General features: G+C 47.9%; 1 protein-coding gene across 3 annotated transcripts in view; it reads left to right on the plus strand.

Moving 5' to 3' along the window:
• CFLAR (CASP8 and FADD like apoptosis regulator) overlaps positions 1-4,801 on the plus strand; it is a 35,556-nt gene extending 30,755 nt beyond the window's left edge. For 2 of the 3 annotated variants that reach the window (XM_079781832.1, XM_079781833.1), the window contains exons 9-10: positions 3,396-3,906; positions 4,652-4,801. In XM_079781832.1, coding sequence (XP_079637958.1) covers positions 3,396-3,906; positions 4,652-4,790 — 650 coding nt within the window. In that variant the 3' untranslated portion in view covers positions 4,791-4,801. The remainder of the gene's footprint in view (positions 1-3,395; positions 3,907-4,651) is intronic. The other variant, XM_079781834.1, reaches the window with a different exon arrangement.
• The last annotated feature ends 11,339 nt before the right edge of the window (positions 4,802-16,140 follow it).

A 16,140-nucleotide genomic window follows, 5' to 3' on the forward strand; every position in this document is an offset into this window, starting at 1 on the left:
AATTTCTCCGGAAGGGAGGGCCTGGAAAGCAGTGAATCATCACTCTGCGACAAGTAAACAGTGTGGAGGCTGGTGTTTCCCTGCTGGCTCCTGCCCCCTAGAGGAGGGAGTACTCCACGCTCGGAGATCTGTGGGCCCTTTGCAGGGAAAGGAGCCATGTGGAATACACCTGGGGCTGGAACTGGGGACCTAGTCAGGCTTTCTCGGGGGACGCTGCGGGTTCCAGCCTGAGCACTGTGCTGGGTGGGAGCCCTGCCCACACCCGCAGGCGAGGGCCAGGGGCGCAGGGCTGGCCACCTCTGCTACACAGACTCTGTGAGGACAAGGGAGCTCTCTAATAGGATGTCAGCCCCCTGTGTATCACGCCCTTCGTTTCCCTGCTAATGCTTATTTCTCTTAGGGTTTTAAGGAGATGGGCACCTTCTTTATATCTCTTCATGATTATCCTATATAATAAAGAGCTAATAGGCAAATTGTCCCCCTGGGAGTTCGACCAGGGGGCAGGGCCCAGCCAATTCATTAATGTGTGAATTGATGAATGTGCAAAAGAGGACAAAAGCCGATGATAGGGGGCTGGGCTGGCCGGCCAACCACCCATGTCCCCCCCTCACAGCCGGCCAGATCCCACCTGTGCACGAATTCATGCACTGGACCTCTAGTGTGATATATAAAATTCTATTTTCTCACCTTACCTGTGGGCTAGACAGAGGAGAAAAGTAAGTAGTCTTAAGTCATGGTCATAGCCTTTTCCTTTTCCTGGCAGGAGAAAAGAGGACTTAGCTGATGAATTATTTATCTGAGGATGTGTGCAAATCACTCCAAAGCATAGTGGCTTAGAAGAACAAACTTCTGTGAGGAGGGAGTTATGAGCTGCTTAGCTGGCTGTTCTGGCCCAAGATCCCTCCTGAGGGAGGGTCAGAGGTCAGCCAGGGTTGTCCAGGGTGGTGTGGGATCCCAGGACCTTCTCAGGTGGCTCACCCACGTGGCTGGGGAGTGGGTGCAAGGCCTTCCTTCCACCTGTGGGCCTCCCCCAGGGACGGCTTGAGTGTTCTCAGGACACAGCAGCTGGCGGCCCCGAGAGGGAGCAGTTCAGAAGTGAGAAAGAGCCAGGTGGGAGCCATGGCCTTTTGGGGATCAAGTCACAGTGTCCCTTCTGCCACATTCCAGTCATTAGAGGCCAGTTACCGAGTGCGGTCCACACTTCAAGGGGAGGGAATGGCTCTGTGTCTTTCTAAGGAGGAGTACCAAAGAGTGTGCGGACATATTTAAAGCTGCCAGGTCTGGTAGGGCGTGCGGCCGGTGAGACACAGCTCTCCTGGGCTGCCTGGATCAAGTGCAGAGCACGCAGGCCAGCCCTGGCTTGTCCAGTGGCTGTTGTTCCAGCTTTTTAAAAAATATATATGTATTTCATTGATTTTTTACAGAGAGGAAGGGAGAGAGATAGAGAGTTAGGAACATCAATGAGAGAGAAACATCGATCAGCTGCCTCCTGCACACTCCCCACTGGGCATGCACCTGCAACCAAGGTACATGCCCTTGACCGGAATCAAACCTGGGACCCTTCAGTCCGCTGGCTGATGCTCTACCCACTGAGCCAAACCAGGCAGGGCTGTTCCAGCTTTTTGTTGACCCAAGGCAGTGTTTCTTGCCCCACCTTTTGCCTTTTTCCTATTTCCTGCTGAGAAGCCAGAAGAGAAATTGTGGTTGCTTACTTTCACTTTTATACTTCGCGAGTGGTTGGCGAGGTCTGCAGGGCAAGAAAGTGAAAGCGAGTGGGTGTAGCCGTGGGCCTGTGAATTATTTGGGCCTCTGCAGACTGCACCTCGTTCCCGTCAGTTAGTGTGGAGAGCTGAGAATCTGTCAGCAGTTTTGTGGTACCTTCAGCTATGTATCTCCTTGATGCTTTTCTGTGATGCCTCAACTAGCAGAAGGTGGGACCCCTCTGTTCCTTGGTGGAAGAAATGTCTGTTCTAATGACTGCTGTGGTGTTTGGTTTGGAGTGAATGCAGTGTAGGGTCCCGGAAGACCATTCCCCAGGCGAAGAAGAGAGGTGGGCACATAGTCAAGAGACACGGAAAGAAATCCAGAGAAGCGCCTGGGCTGACAGTTTGGGTGACAAGCTGAATGGGGAGATGTGTGTATAGCCTCTGGGTTTAAGGCAGAGCAGCTCTCTGCCCCGCAAATGAACTACAAACTGGAGACGTCACTCAGACAAGAAACAGAAACTGAATGGGTGGCTCAAAAGAATGTGGGATTGCCTGGCCGGCATGGCTCAGTGGTTGAGTGTTGACCTATGAACCAAGAGGTCACAGTTCGATTCCCAGTCAGGGCACATGCCCGGATTGCGGGCTCGATCCCCAGTGGGGGGCATGCAGGAGGCAGCCGATCAATGATTCTCTCTCATAATTGATGTTTCTATCTCTCTCTCTCCCTCTCTGAAATCAATAAAAAATATTTTTTTTTTTTTAAAAAAAAAGACTGTGGAAGTTTTGAGTGAGGAAGAAAAAGATGTCTCTCTGTGCTATTAGAAAGATAAAACAGCCCTAACCGGTTTGGCTCAGTGGATAGAGCATCGGCCTGCAGACTGAAGGGTCCCAGGTTCGATTCCAGTCAAGGGCATGTACCTTGGTTGTGGGCACATCCCCAGTAGGGAGTGTGCAGGAGGCAACTGAATCGATGTTTCTAACTCTCTATCCCTCTCCCTCTGCCTTCCTCTCTGTAAAAAGTCAATAAAATATATTTTAAAAAAAAAAAAGAAAGATAAAACAATTCAGGAGCCTGTGTTTATGTCTCCAGTGAAGGTAAACTGATCAGATGGAGAAGAAGTGGACTGGGTAGAGTGTCTAGGGTTCCAAGGCCATAGAAATTTCTAGGATAAGGACAAAAAGATTTTTAAGAAAGAGAATAGGAACTAATTTCTGTGGAGCAGCGGCAGCTTTATTTGTATTATCTCATGCAATCCTCCCAGCGTTCTCATAGGGTGGGTCTCATCACTTCCTTTGAGAGCCGGGAAGACCCTCTTCCTGAAGAGCAAGCCGCCCACAGGCGTGGCAAGGTCAGCACACTCGACCTCTGCTTTTCCTACTGCCTTCCTCTACGCCCGGAGCCAAGGTCAACCCGGGATTTCTGCAAGCTAGGAGGAGACGGCTCTGGGGCACTGTGGGAGGTCTAGGCCCAGGGTTCCCGCTGCTTAGTCGGAGGTCACACTGGGAAGCAGGTCAGAGGGGAACCGGAGAGCCTGGGAATGGTCCCCACTTACATCTTCGGGGCCTCATCCCGCAGCGAGTGGGCGGAGGTGAGGGGGCTCGAGACCCACGCCACCCTTTCTGCAGCTGTTTGGAGCTGAGCGCCGTGGTGTGTCCATTCCTGTGACCTGTCCCTTTCTTCTCCCCCAGACGCTCTTCGGAAGACCTTCACTGCCCTGGGCTTTGAAGTCTGGAGTTTCTCACTTCTGACTATGGAGGATATGATTCATCATCTTTGCCAAGTAGCCTATAGGACTCGCCACCAGGACAAGGACAGCTTTGTGTGCGTCCTGGTGAGCCGCGGGGGCTCGCAGAGCCTGTTTGGCGTGGATCGGACTCACGCGGGGCTGCCTTTGGATCAGATCAGGAGGATGTTCAGGGGAGATGCATGCCCTTCTCTCTTGGGAAAGCCAAAGGTCTTTTTTATTCAGAACTACGAGACGTCAGAGGGTCACCTGGAAGACAGCAGCCTCCCAGAGGTCGACGGGCCAGCAGCGAGCAGCATGGATGCCAAGGCCTGGCCGCCTGAGCCCAGCACGGTTCACCCGGAAGCCGACTTCTTCTGGAGCCTGTGCAAGGCAGATGTGTCGCTGCTGGAGCGGTGCCCCACCTTGTCATCCCGGTACCTACAGTGCCTCTCCCAGAAGCTGCAGCAGGAGAGGTGAGCGCCCAGGCCTGGCTGGTCCCGCAGCAACAGGTCTGTCCTGCAGCCCCCACCCGCTCCGTGGTGGTTCAGCACTAACGGGTGCGCAGAGCAGGGGTGCCTCTGTTCCCAGGTGGACACTCAGGGTGCCAGCGGCATTACTGGCCTTTTATATGCATCCTGCATGTGCACAGACAGTCCAGGTGGGTCACTGTTGGACTCAGTTGCCCCTTGGGGAAGGGGACTGAAGTCACGCGCCAGAGTGCTGCCCGCTGGTTTGAATCACTCACTAAGCAGCTTGTCAAGTATTTAGGAAAGAACACTTTCAAAGCACTTTCCCATCAGTTGGCTCATCTTAAAAAAGTATTTTTTAGCCGACCAGCGTGGCTCAGCGGTTGAGTGTCGACCTATGAACCAGGAGGTCATGGTTCGATTCCCGGTCAGAGCACATGCCCAGATTGCAAGCTCGATCCCCAGTGGGAGGGCGTGCAGGAGGCAGCCGATCAATGATTCTCATCATGGGTGTTTCTATCTCTCTCTCCCTTTCCCTTCCTCCCTGGAATCAATAAAAATATATTTTAAAAATATTTTTATTGTTGATAGTATTACAGGGTTCTCCCCTTTCCCCCCCTCCCAGCCCCTACGCCCTCCCCACCCCAGGTCCTCACTACCCTATTCAGTTGGCTCATTTCACCATAATGACAATCTGTCTCCTCTTTGATGTTTGCATGCCATTAACTCTTGCTTTCCTCCTTCCCCCCAGAAAGCGGCCACTTGTGGATCTCCACCTTGAACTGAACAGCAGTGTGCATGACTGGAACCTCGGAGTACCTGATAAGGAGAAGTACCACGTCTCGCTGCAGCATACTCTGAGAAAGAAACTCTTCCTCTCTTGCAAATGAAAAGCCAAAGACTGCTCAGCAGGTGTGGCTCCGTTGGGGTCCCAGATTGGAGAGGGTGCAGGCTGGGCTGAGGGACACCCCCCCTCCCCCCCGCATGAATTTCGTGCACCGGGCCTCTAGTATTAAAATAAAGGGTCCAGGCATTAGGAAGGTTGAGAACCACTGTTCTACAAGGAGCTGCGGGGGTGGGGTGTGGAGGGCGTGTGGCCCCCGAGGAACACCCTGTTCTGCTCACTGAGGCCCGTCTGAACCCTAAGGCCAACCGTGAGGAGATGACCCAGATCATGTTGGAGACCTTCAACACCCCCGCCATGCATGTGGCCACCCAAGCCGCACCACTGGCATCGTGATGGACTCCGGGGACTGGGTCCCCCACACGGTGCCCATCTACAAGGGCTACGCCCTCCTCCACGCCATCTTGCGCCTGGACCTGGTGGGCTCCCTCATGAAGATCCCCACAGAGCATGGCTACAGCTTCACCATCACCGCCGAGCGGGAGATCGTGCGTGAGGACATCGAGAAGAAGCGGTGCTGGTCGCCGGGACTTGGAGCAGGAGGTGGCCGCCCAGCCTCCAGCTCCTCCCTGGGGCAGGTCATCACCATCGGCAACGAGCGGTGCCGCTGCCACACGGCGCTGTCTGGGGGAACCACCAGGTGGAACCACCATGCACCCGGATGCAGAAGGAGATCACCGCTCTGGCTCCCAGCACCGTGAAGCTCAAGTTCATCGTGCCCCTGAGCGCAAGTCCTCGTGTGGCTCGGCGGCTCCATCCTGGCCTCGCGGTCCACCTTCCAGCAGATGTGGAGCAGCAAGCAGGAGTAGGATGAGTCCGGCCCCTCCATGGGCGGGGGTGGGGTGGGAGAGGGGGGCGCTTGACTCAGGATTTGAAAACTGGCACGGTGAAGGTGACAGCAGTCTGCTGGAGCGAGCACCCCCACAGTCCTACAATGTGGCCGAGGACTTCGATATTCATTCCAGTCGTCATTCTCCCGTCAAATACGAGAGATGCATTCTTACAGGAAGTCGCTTGCCTACCCCAAAGCCGCCCGCTTCTCCCTAAGAAGGGCCAGTCCTCGCTGGAGTCCACTCGGGGAGGGCGATCGCATTGCTTTGGTGTAAATTATGTAGTCCACATTTTTAAATCTTCGCCTGAATACTTGTCCTTTTTGTTTTATTTTGAATGGCCAGCCATCGTGGCCCCCTCCTTGTCCCCAGCTTGAGATGCACGAAGGCTCTTGGTCCCCCTGGGAGTGGGTTGAGGTGTGGAGGCAGCCAAGCAGGGCTTACCTGTACACTGACTTGAGACCAGCTTAATAAAGTGCACACCTTAAAGAAAACAAAAACAACAAAAGCCACAGAGAGAGAGAGAGAGAGATTAAAAAAACAAAACCCACAGGGAGAAGCATCAAAGTGCGTGCGGCCCTGGTGGTTAGCTCCGTTGGCGGGAGCTTCATCCGGATACGCCGCCATTGCAGGGTCCATCCCGGGTCAGGGCACATACAGGAACCAACCAGTGAATGTATAAATGGGTGGGCCAAATCGTTGTTTCTCTCTCTCTCTCTCCCTAAAAATCAGTCAGTAAACTAATTAATTAAAATAAAGTGCGCCTCTCTGCAGTTTGTGGGGGCCATGACCTTACCCTTCCAACCCCATCCTCTCCCGTAGAGGTGGCGTGACCACATAGCTGGTCTCATCCCACCTGCCTGACATGATGAAAATACAGGGCAAGGCAAATCAGCGTCTTTCCTTTCCTTCCCGCTCTTCCCTTTCCCTCTTTTTAAAACAATTGTTTGTTTGTTTGTCTTTATTTATTTATTTATTTAATGGACACACACACAGAGACAGACAATAGTGGGATGAAGGCCTGGGGAGGGGGTGGGTGTAGAAGAGGGGGGTCAAGAAGAGAGAGAGAGAGAGAGAGAGAGAGAGAGAGAGAGAGCATTGACACATCGATCAGCTGTCTCCCACACACATTCGACTGGGGATGGAACCTGCAGCCTGGGTGTGTGCCCTGACCGGAAAACTAACCCACCACCTTTTGGTGTACAGGTCTATGCTCCAACCAATTGCGCCACACCAGCCAGGGCTAAGCAATCACTGATTAAATTCTGCTGTGTTGTCTGTTTCTTTACTTTTGTCGCTTTTCTTATTTGCCTTTTGATTACATTGTTTTTGTTAATACCATCCATCAGTCAATTCCCAGAGCCAAAGAGAGGAATGCCATGTGCTTGCCGGTGTGTTTTGCTCACTTGCAAGGGGTCTGGGGAGGAGTAAAGAGGGATTGTGATTCTGGGCCTAGGCTGACCAAACAGGAGGATGAAGGCCTTGCCCACGTCACAGAACTGTTCTGAGGAGGAGATGAGAGAGCCTTTATGATCAGTCCCAAAGAGAGAGCGTTTATGGCTGCTTATCGTTATTCTTTTTATACCACACTGTGGAGGAGTTATTTTGGAAAGGTTGAACCAAACCTTGAGAAGTTGGTAGGGTTTTGGCAGGTTGAAATGGAGAAGAGAGTATGTTGCCAGAGAGGACCCAAACCAAGTGAGGGAGCAGAGAGGAGAGATGCAAGGCGTGTTCACACCTGGAGCATAGCTGTTAGCTGGAGAGGAGAGAATGGGAGCGAGGGTGAGCTGGAAGCCAGGAGGTGCTGTGGTTAGAATGTCAGAGCCTTAGAGGTCTGCATCTTTGTCTTTCAGTCAGTTATCATGTAAGTTATTTTTCTTACTTTAATCATGACTATTTTCTTGGGACACTTTTGTATATAACCATTTGATTACTAAATGCGTATTTTATTTTTTTACTGAGTATAGTTTTTTTTTTGTGTGTGTGTGTGTGTGTTTTTTAATGTTTTATTGAGCCCTAACTGGTTTGGCTCAGTGGATAGAGTGTTGGCCTGTGGACTGAAGGGTCCCAGGTTGGATTCCGGTCAAGGGCATGTACCTTGGTTGCAGGCACATCCCCAGTAGGAGGAGTGCAGGAGGCAGCTGATCGATGTTTATCTCTCTTTGATGTTTCTATCCCTCTCCCTTCCTCTCGGTAAAAAAATCAATAAAATATATTTTAAAAATGTTTTATTAGAGAGAGAGGAGGGGAGAGGGGCAGAGGGAATGAATACTCCTATGCCTACAACCCAGTTTAAATCAAATGTTCTAAAATATATATGAAGTTTCTTAAGATATTACTTTAAGTAGTAATCCTAAATATAAAAGAGATAAATGTACTAAAATATTTCAAACCTAATAACAGCCCCACTCTGAGAATTAGCCAAATGTTCACTGGCTGGAATTTTATGTAACCATTAAAATTATGTATACAGCCCTAGCTGGTTTGGCTCAGTGGATAGAGCGTTGGCCTGTGGACTGAAGGGTCCCAGGTTTGAGTCCAGTCAAGGGCACATGCTTAGGTTTCGGGCTCGATCCCCAGTAGGGGGTGTGCAGGTGGCAATGATTCTCAATGATTCTCATCGTTGATGTTTCTATCTCTCTCTCCCTCTCCCTTCCTCTCTGAAATCAATAAAAATATATTTTAAACAAGTATGTATATAGGTAAGAGTTTACATTGAGCTGTTAGCTTATTTTACATACTACTAAATTTAAGTAAATTTAACAAAACATGCCGCAATACCTTTTATTTGATAGCTATAGATTTTTAACATTAAAGGGCTTACCTTTTTTTGTGTCGATTTAAACCGAATATTATATTTGTATTAGTATTTTTTTAAAAATTCTTTATTGTTGAAAGTATTACATGTTTCCTTTTTCCCCCCATTGACTTCTCCCAGTCTGCTCCCATCCCCAGCACAGGAATAAAATCCATACAAATGTTAAGAAAGTTATATTCCTGCATATTCTGTTAATATATCCATTGTATCTGCTATTTGAAAGAGGCCTTTTCTGCCCTTTTCTATGTTCTTAAATAAAAATATTTTAGAATACAGAAAAGTGTCAAGCTTTTGTAAGCATTTGTGTGTTGATTTTTGTGTAGACACGTGTTCAAGTCATTTGGGTATATACCAAGGAATTGCTGAATTGTGTGATAAGCCTACGTTTATCTTTGGAAGAAAGTGCCAGGCAGTATTCCCAAGTGGCTGTAATATTGTTGGGGAGTTCCCGCGGCTCTGAATCCTTGCCAACATTTGTTGGTGTTAGTGTTTTGGATTTTAGCCTTTTTAGTAGATGCGTAGTGGTATCATGTTTTAATTTTTGATTACCTAATGTCCTTTTTACTATGTTGGTTGAGTGTCATCTTTCATGAATTTTATCCTTAGAAAGTAGTAGTACAGTGGGATCTGTGACAGTAAGAGTCATAGTCATGTGGTGGGAGGAGTCCATTTTTCCATGGGCTATTACCTTTTTGGTTGTTGCTTTTCTTACCTTTGGGGAGAAAATTTCCAAAGTCCCCTTAAGAATTTTCAGAGCAGGGGAGAATATCTTATATGATTTTATCTGGGTTTCTTCCGATTTGAACATGGTCACTTAAAATTATAGAACTAGGTACCGAGTGCTATCAAAGCTCCTAGTTAAACGGAAGAAAGCTACGTTGGGACTAGGGTCATTTGAAAGCGTCAGCTTCAGAAAGTGACTTTTACTCTGCGGACTCCAGACAAAAGTAGGCATGAATAAAATGACTAAGAATATCATAGGGAAGAATAGCCTGCTTATCCATCTCCGAGCCATCAGGTCATCTAGCTAGAGCTAGATTTCAGAGAAATCAGGGTGAGTCCCCCAAAAAGGTCCCTCCAGACCTTCTGAAGGGCTGAGTGTTCTGAGCTATTTGTTTTTGAAGTAACCACGCAGTAATTTTTATTTTTCAGCACTTCTAGAAAAGTCTAATGCCTGGGATAGAGGAGGCTGAAACTGGGAGAGGGCCTGGGAAGTGGAGGTGCCACGTGTCTCCCTTTATCTACTTTGAGGGTGGGGGATTTGGACCAGAGCCTGGATGTAAAGGGAAGCCAACTACTGCCACCACCATCCTCTCCCAAGGCGGAACTAAAGAGAAACAGTCTAGTATTTCCCCATTGTCACCAGGACAGTCATCAACTCCCACCACTAGAAGAGGCTATAAAAGTTTTGATTGGCTCTTCGTGGGGACCCACTCAGGAAGGAGACTGTGAGAAATGTCTATTCTTTCTACTACCATCAACTCACCATCAGCATGATCTCAGTAATGACGTTCCAAATGGAAGGAAGGATGAAATGCTGAATACATTTCACATGGCACACAATCTCCCCTCTGTAACTTGGTTCAAGTTTTCCCCTTGAGTACTAGGAGTACTAGGACAAAAGGTGTCTATATTCTACCTCTACCTTCCAGGCTTGGCTCAGATACCTCCTCCTCCAAGGCATCCTCATCTGGATTCATCCCTTGCTCCTTGAGTCTCTTGTGGCAGGTAGATGAAGCCCTACTGCAGTATCACCCTCCCCAGTCATTACAGACATTATATTGTAAGTAGCAGTAAGCTTGGGATCAAGAGCATGGGATTGGGAATCAGAGAGACCTAGGTTTGAATCCTGAATTCCCACCTCTTCCTAACTTTGGGATGACGACAAGGTACTTTGCCTCTCTGAACTTTGATTTCCTCATCTATTGAACGTAGATAATAGTGCTGACTTCAGACTGTTCATCAGAAAAGATGTCAAGAAATGTAGTGGTCATAGTTATTAGGGAAGGCAGACGCTGTGTTTTATCCATGTTTTCTTTCTAAACATGCCAAATTCAGTTCTTTACAAATAAGAAGAGCTTGTTAAATATTTAAAATAATTGAAAAACCTATTGTGCTTTATGAGCAGGATAAGAAGTGGTGATTTCACCAAATTGCCTCCTGATATGGTCCAAGGAATAAAATATTTGTGGTTGAACAGCTGAATAGAAGACTAAGATTATGTACTAAAATATACATAACATAAAATTCACCATTTTAACCACTTTTTTCATATTTACATGCAAGAAGCATAGAGATATTGATTGTGCGTGGAACCACCTAGTCTCTAAACCTTCATCAAAACCAAGTTTTAGAAAGTTAAAATTCTCCATATTACTTTGTATTTAGGGACCTCATTATATCCATTTTCCCTATATTTTTCAAAATTTTAAATCATTTTCTATTTTTCAATTACATTTGATATACAATATTAGTTTCCAGTGAATACCCCAGTGATTAGACATTATATAACTTACTAAGTGACCATCCCAATATACCTTGCACTCATCTGACACCATACATAGTTATTAGAATATTATTGACTATATTCCCTATACCATACTTTACATCCTCACAATTATTCTGAAACAACCCTTCACCTCTTTCATCCATCCCTCCAACCCTCATCCCATCTGGCAACCATCTGGATGTTCTCTGTATCTATGAGTCTGTTTCTGTTTTTCTTGTTCATTTATTTTGTTTTGCTCAGTTGTTGATAGGTACTTATTTATTGCTATTTTATTGTTCATATTTGGTCTTCTTCTTCTACTTCTTCTTCTTCTTCTTCTTCTTCTTCTTCTTCTTCTTCTTCTTCTTCTTCTTCTTCTGATTTTTGTGACTTTATTTCTTCCAAGTCAGAATATAGTGAAGGAAATAAAGGGAGAACTAGGGTGGGGGCTCCAGGGTGGGTTCCAGGCGGGCTGGCAAAGCTGCTGTGTGGGGTTAAAACGCTGCCATGAAGACGTCCAAGTGGCTTCCAGGAAGCGGCAGATGTGCTGACACATCTGGACAGAGCAGTCTGGCTGGCCACCTCTCAAGCCTGGTGTTTCTGTTACCAGGAGCCCCCTGGTTGGGCTCAGGCTGCCTGTTGCTCTGTCCAATAACAATGGCAGGGTTGAATCATATTAGGTGTTTATTGAGAAGGCTAGCTAACCAAGAAAACAGGGTGCTTACAAGCATCAATCTTGCCTTCCAGCAAGATGCAGGAGACAGGATTATAAAGGGAAAGAGGCTGGGGTGAGGAATACAGCTATGTGTAGGCCTGGGGGTCTGCAGATGTCAGCTATTACAATTAACTAGAGGCCCAGTGCATGATTGAATCATGCACGTGTAGGGTCCCCTACACGCTTTTGCTTTTGATCACGGGGAGCTGGGTGCCTGTCCGCTAGTGCACCAGGCCTTTCAGAAGCCTCCAGCGCGGCAGAGGCTTCTGAAAGGCCTGGTGTCTGAGCGGACAGGCATCCAGCTGCCACACTTTCGCTTTTGATTGCTGGTGCACCAGGCCTTTCAGAAGCCTCCGGCGTGGAGGAGGCTTCTGAAAGGCCTGGTGTCTGAGCGGAAAGGCACCCAGCTCCCACGCTTTTGATGGTCCATGGCCGCTGAGGGGGGCTACCCTGCTGTTGAGAGGCGCAGGGGGCGGGACTCCCACCCCCTGCGCCTCTCAACGGCCGCTGAGGGGGGCTGCCGCGGACACCTGGCTATCCTGCTGTTGAGAGGCGCAGCTGGGTGTCCGCGGCAGGCCCCCTCAGCGGCCGCGCAGGCCCCCTCAGCGGCCGCGCAGGCCCCCTCAGCGGCCGCGGATCTGGCCTCTCAACAGCAGCGTAGCCCCCCTCAGTGGCAGCGGATCCGTGCCTCTCAATGGCCGGATAGGCCATCCCGAGTCCCGCCCCCCAGCCTCCCACCGCCCAATCGTGGGCATAGCGGAGTGATGGTAATTTACATGTTACTCTATTATTAGATAGGATCATCAGGCGATGAGATGATGTTAAGGAGATGATGTTTTGACTCCTGGTGGGTTGTCTGACCATGCTTATTGTTTCTGCTTGCTGGATTCACAGCTGAGTCACCTCCTCAATGGCTTTGCACAGGCCTTGAAAAGTAAACTTTAAGAAAAACTTAACCTATTCATATAAATCACCTCCTCAATGGCTTTGCACAGGCCTTGAAATTCGTGCACGGCGGGGTGTTTGTCCCTCAGCCCAGTCTTCACCCTCTCCAATATGGGACCCCACGAGGGATGTCCAACTGATGGCTCCCAACTGCTCGCCTGCCTGCCTTCCTGATTGCCCCTAACCACTTCTTCCTGCCAGCCTGATCACTCCCTAACCACTCCCCTGACAGCCTGATTGATGCCTAACTGCTCCCCTGCCAGCCTGTTTGCCCTTAACTGCCCTCCCCTGCAGGCCTGGTCACCCCCCAACTGCTCTCCCCTGCAGGCCTGAGTCCCCCCCAACTGCCATTCCCTACAGGCCCGGTTGCCCCCAACTTCCCTCCTCTGCAGGCCTGGTCTCTCCCAACTGCCCTCCCCTGCTGGCCTGATCGCCCCCAACTGCCCTCCCTTGCAGGCCTGGTCCCTCTCAACTGCCCTCTCCTGCTGGCCATCTTGTGGTGGCCATCTTGTGTCCACATGGGGGCAGGATCTTTGACCACATAGGGGCAGCCATCTTGTGTGTCGCAGTGATGATCAATCTGTATATTACTCTTTTATTAGATAGGATAGAGGCCTGGTGCACGGGTTGGGGCCAGCTGGTTTGCCCTGAAGGGTGTCCTGGATCAGGGTGGGAGTTCCCTTGGGGCATGGGGTGGCCTGGGCAAGGGGCCTGTGGTGGTTTGCAGGCCGGCCATGCCCCCCGGCAACCCAAGCGGAGGCCCTGGTATCTGGGATTTATTTATCTTCTATAATTGAAACTTTGTAGCCTTGAGTGGAGGCCTGGGCCCACCAGGGAGTGCAGGAAAGCTTGGCTTCCTTCATTGCCGGAGAAACCCAAGCCTCCTGCTCACTCTGTGGCTGCAGCCATCTTGGTTGGGTTAATTTGCATGTTCGCTCCTGATTGGCTGGTGGGTGTGGCTTGTGAGTGTAGCAGAGTGATGGTTAATTTGCATATTACTCTTTTATTAGATAGGATAAGAAACTTAACCCCCTATTCACATAAGTATATGTGTTCTAAGATTTAAAATAATAGGATTACTTTTTAGATTAATTCAGGTGCTCTATCTATTAGATTATAAGTACCCCCTATCATCCTCCTCCCCATTAGGTAGATTGGTTGATACCTATCAACCTTTTACTATAGTAGTAAATTCCTTTGTAAAGAAGCTTTCCCTTTTAGCAGACTGGAAAAGAGCCAAACAAATTCTGTATTATTTTACTTTAGATTTATTTATATAATTAGATTTAATATTTAGTATACCTATAGTTTCCTTTTAAGATTTCTCTTTACAACTTTTCTGTGCCATGCCAGCAAGGCCAAGGGTGAACCTGAGGAGGGGCGGTGAAGAATTGAAGAAAAGACAGACAAGAGAATACAGCTGGGTCTTGGTGGGTCTCCCGTGCCTAGATGAGGACACAGAAGACCCAGCCTGCAAGCCAATGCTTTATTTTATAGTCTGATTAAAACAAGGGTAGAGCCGAAACCGGTTTGGCTCAGTGGATAGAGCGTCGGCCTGCGGACTGGAAGGTCCCAGGTTCAATTCCGGTCAAGGGCACATTGGTTGCGGGCACATCCCCAGTAGGGGGTGTGCAGGAGGCAGCTGGTCGATGTTTCTCTCTCATTGACGTTTCTAGCTCTCTATCCCTCTCCCTTCCTCCCTGTAAAAATCAATAAAATATATATTAAAAAACAAAACAAAAAACAAGGGTAGATTAACAGGTATACAAATGTTCTTGTTTTGGCAACACTTGCTGCACCTCCCATTGCCCACTAGCAACTTAGGAAGGAATTAGGAGGGCTACAAGGTCAGGCTTAATTATGCTAGGAGAGCTCTGCTCTCCAGGCTGGGACTTGTTTGTGGCCCTGACAGAGGTCAGCCCGAGGCTTGACCCTAAAGCTGCTCCCTACACTTTTCTATGATTTTTACAAATATTCTTACAACTTTAACTCACTTTCTTTCTTTCCCTTCAAAAATGTATCTCCATGCCTTATGCCTGCTATTAAGTATTTCTACTCTAATACCCTTTCTTCCTGTTATATACCTTCTCACCTTTTTTACTTCCTCAACTCTAACTCTTCACAGACCCTCTGCAACTTACACAGAGCTCTGCAACTTACCTAGTCCCTTTCAGTTTGTCTACTTTACTTTCCTTTTCCTTCATCTCTATACCTTCTATTATACCAAAACGATAAATTCTTTCTAATTAGTTAGAATTAAAGGTCAGTTCTACACAGGCTCCTCCATTGCCAGTTTCAGAGCAGTTGGAGTGGTCAGAGGTACATCTCAGGGTCCATCTCTTCTCCAGTTGGCCCATCATCCTTGCTCTGCTCGTGTCTGTCTAATTGCCTACCACATCATCCTAAAGGATCTTGGCTCTGAATTCTTTCAGGGAAAGGAGACATCGGATCTCTTCTGAAACTACTTCCTCCTGATGAAGGTTGAAGTCCTTTCAGAGCCCAGAGATCCTTGCTCTCTGTCAGAGGGAGGATGAGGCCTGGCCACAGAAGGAGGTGGCAATGATGCCTAGAGGTGGTATTCCCTGGGTGCAAGTAGAGCTTGTAACCTGGTGGAGACAAGCTGTGTTATAAAATTTAGTTTTACTGGGCAAAAGTTAGAACAGTAAGAATTATGACAAATGGTCTGGTGGAAGGAAAAAGCATCTTAGTTCTAATAATTTCCTGTTGAAATAAATTTTCTCCCTAAAATCACTCTCATTTTTATGAAAGAGCCAAATTAAGACCAATTTATTTACTTTATTAAGCTTAGCTACAATTTGGCCTGATGGTTTGCATGAACACAACAAGAATAACAGTTGATCACATAGACTATTAAAAATATATTCTTTACTGGAATCTCATGAGAAAGTTTACTCACAGGGCAAAGAAGCCAAGCCACACAGTTGCTATCAGGCTGCGCCTGCAATACCTACAGAATTGGGGTGCATTCCTCAAGTTGAGGTCCCTACAGGTGTCTTAAGGTTCCTTTCATGCCATCTCTCAGGAAAGCAACCTTCATTCCTTCCCTGGAAAGACTATCATGAACTACGTGACCAAGCAAGGTACCAGGCTGTGTATCCAAGGGGCTTATTGGCTTCAAAGTCAGTCTTCATTCCTTAGAACTTTCTGGTGACATCCAGAGTCCTGGCATGTGTCTCTCAGACACGACATTTCAGTAAAGTTTTGGTTAATAAAACCACAATTGGAAACTGACTTATGTCCTGTTATGAAGAAATCAGATTCTTTTTGGATTTATGCAAATAAACACATTGCCACGAGAACAACAATACTCATTAAGAGTTTCTAGTTTCTGGAGGGATCATATATGGAGAAAAATATAAATGCTGTAATACTGCTTATCAAGGTACAATTTACCAAACTGCTTGAAGAAAAGAAACAAGTTCCCTTATGCCTGGAAAACAAGAAGTTTAAAAATCAGCAATATTTTTAATAAGAGTTACAAAAACTATACAATTATTTTTAGCTCATTCAGTTCTATAA

This window comes from Cnephaeus nilssonii (assembly GCF_951640355.1).
Source record: "Cnephaeus nilssonii genome assembly, chromosome: 10".
Taxonomy (NCBI): Eukaryota; Metazoa; Chordata; class Mammalia; order Chiroptera; family Vespertilionidae; genus Cnephaeus; species Cnephaeus nilssonii.